The sequence below is a fragment of the Hipposideros armiger genome, unplaced genomic scaffold (genome assembly GCF_001890085.2).
Source record: "Hipposideros armiger isolate ML-2016 unplaced genomic scaffold, ASM189008v1 scaffold_990, whole genome shotgun sequence".
Lineage (NCBI taxonomy): Eukaryota > Metazoa > Chordata > Mammalia > Chiroptera > Hipposideridae > Hipposideros > Hipposideros armiger.
In genome coordinates, this window is record NW_017732340.1 from 345,893 (window position 1) to 352,609 (window position 6,717).

Here is a 6,717-nt window from a genome sequence, read left to right on the forward strand (position 1 = left end):
TCCCTTCTCTAACAGTATGAACCTTGGTTTCCATCGACATCAATATATTCACTTGTTTGCTCAATCCCACACAAAAAGGAGTTTCAGAATTCCTACACCCATGCCATTATGAAAAACAAACTTTCTAAGCAGGGATCAAGATTTATTGAATCTTATTCAAGATTATCTTGTTTGTCTTTAGACTGAGGTCAATGAATGTGAACACAGTTCAGATGTTACTTGGACTAGTTGCTTAGTTCCCTTCAGCGTGGTTATGTTATTCATTTGAAATACAGGTGGGTTCATTTGTTTCAGGGGGTTCTCCTCATCTTCACTGATTGATTTTTCAATACATAGAACACTGACATAGTCATAAGGTCCGATCTATACAAAACTGTGCTCAGGAGAGTGTTCATGTCCTCGCCCTTTCACTCCATTCCCACCCGCTTGCCGTAGGAAGTCAAGGTCATTTGTTTCTGGTTTATCCTTCCTGCATTTCTTTTGGCAAATTAAAAAACAAACAAACAAAAGAAAGATAACCTCAAAGTTTTTTAATTTAGTTCAATGATTTTGGAGGAATGCGCACTCTCCAGCCAACCGTAGTCCCCAGACCTCCCTACTGCCTTCCCCTGTCCCATTTGCTATCCCCACCTGGCCTTGCTGAGCTCTCCCAAGGCCCTGGTGGCTCAGGGGCTACCCCAGGCCTGCAGGCCTAACTGGGCAGGGAGAAGGCCAGTGCCGTCTCTTTCCTCTGAACAAAAATCTCAAAAATCCAGCTTTATCTCCTATCAGACTACATTCAAGCTGTGGGCAGAGCCTAGGAAGCAAGTGATGTGGGTTCCAGGTACAACTGGCTACGTGATCTGGGACACATTCCTTCCCTGTCTGGGCAGCAGTTTCTCATCTGAATAATGGAGAATTGGGCTGGAGCCCTTCAAATTCCAGTAGGAAATGAGTCAAACCTAGAGGTCCATGCCCTGATCTGTACTACCCGGATCTGTCCTGATGCTGACCATGTGCCTCTGATGGATTCTACGGGCACAAGCATGAGCAAGGCACAGACAAGGTCCCTGCTCTCATGGGGCTTACATTCTAGGCTCTAAACAAGCACGTGCATAGATGCGAAATACAATACCAGGTAGGAAAAGTATCAGAAAGAAAAATAAAGCAGGGTAAAAGGATTAGTGATGGGAAGGGCGAATGGTCTTAGAAGAGGTGGTCAACAAAGGCCTCTCTCAGGTAGAGACCTGAGTTAGGTGAGGGAGCGAGCCATGGATCTAAGGGAAGGGTGTTCTGACAGACGAAGCAGCAAGTGCAACGATCCTGAGGTGGAGACCAATCTGACACATGGGAGACGCAGCAAGACGATTGCGATGGCTGGAAGTACGGTAGGCAAGGAGGAGGGTGAGTCAGAGAGGTGAGGAGAAGGCCAACTCAACACAGAGGAGCTGAGATTCTATTCTGATGATGGGAAGCTCTTGGAGGGATGACAGCAGGGTCATGACCCGATCTGATTTGTTTTTAACAGGATCCACTCTAGCCGCTGTGTAGACAGTGGACTGTAGGAGGTGTGTCTGTCAAGATCCAGTCAGCAAAGCAGAAATCACTGTAGGTATTACAGACAAGAGGAATTTGAGACAGACAAAGGGGATGATGAGGCAAGCCAAAGGTTAGCGATAGCGGGAAGCTGCTACCACCCTCAGGATGGAGCCATAATGGAAGGAAGTGGCATCCCGATGCCCAGGGGCCAGGGTCACCTGCAGGTGCCAGAACCACAGAGGGGGTTGCCTGAAAGAGAGAGAGGCTGTCTTCCACAGAGGTAGATGGAGCGCCCCAGGCTGAGCATGAGGGAAAACACCCTGGCTTCTTCCTCCTTCCATCCCCTAATATCTTCAGTCTAGACTCTCGCCTGTGCCTGCTCCAGGCCCCTCTCCAGAGGCACCCCCAACACTCTTCACAGCACAGCCTCCAGCCTCCAGCTGGCAGCTGCTAGGACCCAGGGGGCTGGTGCCAGGCCCTGCCCCTCCCGTGCCAGCTCTGTGTGTCTGTAAAGGGCAACATCAGAGTGACAGCCAGTACCATCTCCAGCAGGGGCTGAGTTACTGGGGCAGAGAAGAGAGCTGCAGTCCCAGCCTTGCACCTTTCCATGGGGTCAGCCAAGCCCCCAAGAGGATGGCCGCCTGGGCAGCAGAGCCAGGGCCTGGGCAGCCTATGAGGTGAGGGGGCCAGAGGAGCACGGAACGGGTGATGGGAAGGGGGCGGTATTCCATTTCGTTCTCTGCATCCCAGCACAGGGTGAAGCCTGGGCGCTCGGATGGCCAACACCACGGGGCTGAACGCCACAGAAGTCGTCGGCTCGATGGGGTTGATCCTGGCAGTTATTGTGGAGGCGACAGCCCTGCTGGGTAACGGCGCGCTGCTGGTCGTGGTGCTGCGCACGCCAGGACTGCGCGATGCGCTCTACCTGATGCACCTGTGCATCGTGGACCTGATGGCCGCCGCCTCCATCATGCCGCTGGGCCTGCTGGCGGCGCCGCCGCCCGGGCTGGGCCGCGTGCGCCTGGGCCCCGCGCCCTGNCAGTTACTGGCATGTCCTGCGAGGGCCACTACATTGGCTACATGTTCCTTGGTGAGGTGGCACTGGGCAGAGAGCACCATATCACCATCGACGAGCCCAGCTTGAAGCAGCCACCCCCTGGCTTCGACAGTGTCATCGCCCGAGGCCGCACCGAGCCTGGTGAGTCCCAAGAAGCTGGGCAGGCCTGAGGATAGAGGTGGGGCTGAGATTTGGGACCAGGATGCTTTCATGGGGTGGGGGAGATGAGCAGAGAAGGGGCTGTGGAGAGGAACAAAAAGAAGCAGGATTCCTCACTGCAGTCATTCACCAAATCACTTCTGGGCATCCAGGAGGGCTTCAAAGAAGAGGTGTCATTGACTAAGCATTGAAAGATGCTAAGCATTGAAAGATGAGTAGATGTTCCCCAGGTAGAGAAATGGGGAAGGATAGATCAGGCAGAAGGCCCAGCCTATGCAGTGGTTTGGAGGTTGGCAAGGTGGGAATGAACAGACATTCCCTGTGGCAGAAGTGGGGAGCGTAGTGGGCAGGACTTACTGGTGAGTGACCCTTGGTGTGCACTGCAGATCCGACCCAGGACACCGAGGTGGAGCTGGATGGCCAGCGAGTGGCGGTGCCCCAGGGCCGGCCTGTGCCCTGCCCAGAGTTCGGCAGCTCCACATTCTCCCAGAGCGAGTACCTCATTTACCAGGAGAGCCAGTGCCGCCTGCGGTACCTGCTGGAGGTGCACCTCTGAGCTGCCTGCCCCCCTGCCCTGGTCCCCCGGGGCCCTGCTGGGAGCAGACTGTTATCCTAAACCCTGCCCATCTCTGGTGCCCCCATGTCACCCCTTCTTGCTCCCAGATCTCCCTGCTGCATCCCAGACAGTGACCCCGCCGCCCCACTCCAATGCTTGCCCACCTTGGCACGGTTATGTCCCAGCGTCTCGCCCCCTAAGGTCGTGGAAGGATGGACTGGCGTTATTACTGGGACAGATGCAGCAGCCTGTTCAAGGCTGTGCAGCGAAAGGAGCACAGGCTGGGAGTGGGCGGGATCCCACATCCCCCGACCCCTGGGGTTCCACCCTGGCCCAGACCCTTCTTCCAAGGGGTGTGATCACCACGGTGGGCTGAACTCCAGGCACGCACAGGCGAGTATATTAAACATTGTGTCCACTCAGCCCCAGCCTCTGCTTGTCCGTGCTGCGGCTACACCGGGCCTGGGCCTCCTTTCTCGCCACAGTGACCCACCACATCACACGGCAGCTCCAGCCGCACACTCACCCCCACCCACCCTGGTCCACCTACGTCCATCTCTGCAACAAACCAGCTCCTAGGATCACTGAGCCTTTAAAGGTGACCCTCACTGTCAGCTCAGAACTGTTGGTCATTTGGGGACCCACCTTGCGATTCTGTCCTTTAGCCCAAACATGGCCAGGCATATCAAGCAGCCCTCCTGTCTTGCCATCAAACATCCACGTGTGTCTTACACCTGAATATGCTAAACAAGTTGAGCATATATCCAAGGGGCTCAGCTCTGCCATCATGAAAGGGGTGCCCGTTATCACCCCAGGTGACCCTATCCAAACACGCGGGTACCGGTGCTAGAAGGGCGGGAGCCAGGCCAGGGTCATACACTGCATCTAGTTCTCATGTCTCTCAGGCTCCTTCAATCTGCACCACTTCTCAGCCTTTTTCTTTCTTTCTTTAATGACATTGACATTCTTGACACTTCTGAAGAATATGGGCCAGTTCTTTTATAGAATCTCTCTCAGTTTGGGTTTGTCTGATGTTTTGTCATGATTAGATATTCAGGTACTGCAGTTTGGGTGGGAACACAGCATACATGATGTGTCCTCAGGGCATTCTATCAGGAGGAACATGTCCCATTGTTGGTGATGTGAACTAATTTTGGTGGCTTAATTAAGGTGGTGCCACCAGGTTTCTCCACTGGAAAGTTACCATTTCTCCCATTTGTAATTAATCAGTAATCTGTGGGAAAATGTTTTGAAGTGTAAATGTTCCATTTTTTATCATCTGTCACCCACTAGCTTGAACATCCCTTGATGACTTATACTTAATAACCTGAATAGATTTTTGCTAAGATGGTTGCAGTTGGTAGTTATCTAATTCCATTATTTCTTTTCTACTTATTAATTAATATTCCCCTTTCTTTATCATCAGNCTCCAAGGGCAGGTGTCCTTCCTGGCTGCCCATGCCTTCCACATGTGCCCTCTGCTCTAGGTGGACGGAGGCCCAGTGAAGACCGTGGTTCAGCGGGTGCGGACTTGCTCCCTGGACACAGCCACGCAGAAGCTCATTGACAACATCTTCAGCAAGGATATGTTCAATAATGCCATGGCCAGCATGAACCTGGGTGAGGAGACAGGGGCCAGGCAAGGTGGCCAGGGCCCAGGGACGGCAGATGCTCAGTCTCCACTCTCTCCCCATCTCCCCAGATGTGAAGAAGATGCCCCTGGGAAAATTGAGCACGCAGCAGATTGCCCGGGGCTTCGAGGCCTTGGAGGCACTGGAGGTGGCCCTGAAAGCTCCCACAGATGGTGGCCGCAGCCTGGAGGAGCTGTCTTCCCACTTCTACACTGTGATTCCCCACAACTTTGGCCGCAACCGGCCCCCACCCATCGACTCCCCCGAGCTTCTTCAGGCTAAGAAGGACATGCTGCTGGTGAGGGCTGGCAGGTGGGCAGGCATTGGGGGTATCAAACAGACAGACTGCGCAAGGGAGATGGGGGAGAGATGGCAAGAAGGCCCAGGCAGATGGACTGCGATGGGCAGGCCAAAGGATGGGAGGAGAAGGCCTGGCAGATAGATCAGGTAAGGGTGAACAGGTGGACAGACAAGTGGGGGGGCCATGGTCACGGTCATGTGGGAAGGAGAGGGGAGCCCAGAAGTCAAGTGGACAGACAAGCTGCCAGTGCCCATCACCTTAGGTGCTGGCCGACATCGAGCTGGCCCAGACCCTGCAGGCAGCTCCCGAGGAGGAGGAGAAGGTGGAGGAGGCGCCACACCCACTGGACCGAAATTACCAGCTCCTCAAGTGCCAGCTCCAGCTGCTGGACCCAGAGGCGCCAGAATACAAGGTAGGCTGGGACCCCAGAGGAGCCGAGCTAACAGTGAGCTTCTGCCCATCTGCCCTCCAGATGCCCAGAGGAGTCCCTCACCCTTGGCCTTCTCTCCCTGTATGTCCCGAGCTGAGGAGCGCTCTGGGACTAGGGGGACCAACATGGGCTCATCCACACGTCTCTCGCCCTCGGCCCCAGCTTCTACTTCCCCCCGCAGGTGATCCGCACCTACTTAGAACAGACTGCCGGCAACTACAGGTGCCCTACTCTTCAACATGTTTGGACAGTGAACCGAGAAGGGGAGGTGAGGCAGATTCTCCCACCCATCACTGCCCTCCCGTCACAGCCCTGACTCTTAGGGACGTGACCGTGGCTTAGCTGCCCTTTAGTGAATTCTCTTAGCATTGACCAGTTTCCACCAGGCCCAGGTCTTGTGTGTGTGTGTGTGTGTGTGTGTGTGTGTGTGTGTGACAGTGTGAGTGACCAGAGGGGCCCCAGCCCTTGGTTGGGTCCTCTGAACAGCAGGGAGACGCACCTGAGCTGGGATGGCATCACTCTCCCATTTCCCATCTCCTCCCCACTCAGGGAGATAGGTTCCAGGCCCACTCCAAGCTGAGGAATCGGAAGCTGCTGTGGCATGGCACCAATGTGGCTGTGGTGGCCGCCATCCTTACCAGTGGGCTCCGCATCATGCCACATTCCGGTGGCCGTGTTGGCAAGGGCATCTACTTCGCCTCGGAGAACAGCAAGTCCGCTGGCTATGGTGAGGTGCCCTCAGGCTGAGCCCTGGGCGGGTGAGGGACTGAGGAGGATGGGGCCCAGTGTTTACCCAATTCATCGGGGCTGCTGAAGAGGAACCCTTGAAAGGCTACTGACCAAAGTGCTCAGTGGGGCATCCTCGGGTTTGGGGGGGACCCAGGGACAACTTCCTAGAGAAGGCCATGCCATGCAGGTAGGGTATCGTGCCAAGCAGACCTGGGAAGGAGGTGAAAGACAAACCTTTGAGGAAAGCGGCCAGGGGCTGGCACAGAGGTTGGGAGGCTGTGGCAGGTCAGGACCTCCGAGCAAGGCCTGATAGCACAGCTGATAGCAAATGCCTGG

At 55.1% G+C, this 6,717-nt stretch overlaps 2 protein-coding genes across 2 annotated transcripts in view; both read left to right on the top strand.

Moving 5' to 3' along the window:
* The window catches only part of PARP3 (poly(ADP-ribose) polymerase family member 3), a 14,016-nt gene extending 7,338 nt beyond the window's left edge, over positions 1-6,678 (top strand). The window contains exons 3-11 of the mRNA XM_019631309.1: positions 2,136-2,223; positions 2,358-2,533; positions 2,581-2,716; positions 3,121-3,278; positions 4,778-4,910; positions 4,993-5,219; positions 5,485-5,634; positions 5,834-5,920; positions 6,202-6,678. Coding sequence (XP_019486854.1) covers positions 2,136-2,223; positions 2,358-2,533; positions 2,581-2,716; positions 3,121-3,278; positions 4,778-4,910; positions 4,993-5,219; positions 5,485-5,634; positions 5,834-5,920; positions 6,202-6,399 — 1,353 coding nt within the window. The 3' untranslated portion in view covers positions 6,400-6,678. The remainder of the gene's footprint in view (positions 1-2,135; positions 2,224-2,357; positions 2,534-2,580; positions 2,717-3,120; positions 3,279-4,777; positions 4,911-4,992; positions 5,220-5,484; positions 5,635-5,833; positions 5,921-6,201) is intronic.
* LOC109375831 (poly [ADP-ribose] polymerase 3-like) lies at positions 2,558-3,730 on the top strand. Its single transcript, XM_019631327.1, has 2 exons — positions 2,558-2,716; positions 3,121-3,730. The coding sequence occupies exons 1-2, from the start codon at positions 2,569-2,571 to the stop codon at positions 3,288-3,290; spliced, it is 318 nt and encodes a 105-aa protein (XP_019486872.1). The 5' UTR covers positions 2,558-2,568; the 3' UTR covers positions 3,291-3,730.
* Positions 6,679-6,717: the final 39 nt, after the last annotated feature.

Coding starts and splice junctions, on each gene's coding strand:
- LOC109375831 (XM_019631327.1), top strand. CDS start 2,569: ATGTCCTGCGAGGGCCACTACATTGGCTACATGTTCCTTGGTGAGGTG. Junction 2,717..3,120: donor CCGAGGCCGCACCGAGCCTG/GTGAGTCCCAAG, acceptor TGTGCACTGCAG/ATCCGACCCAGGACACCGAG.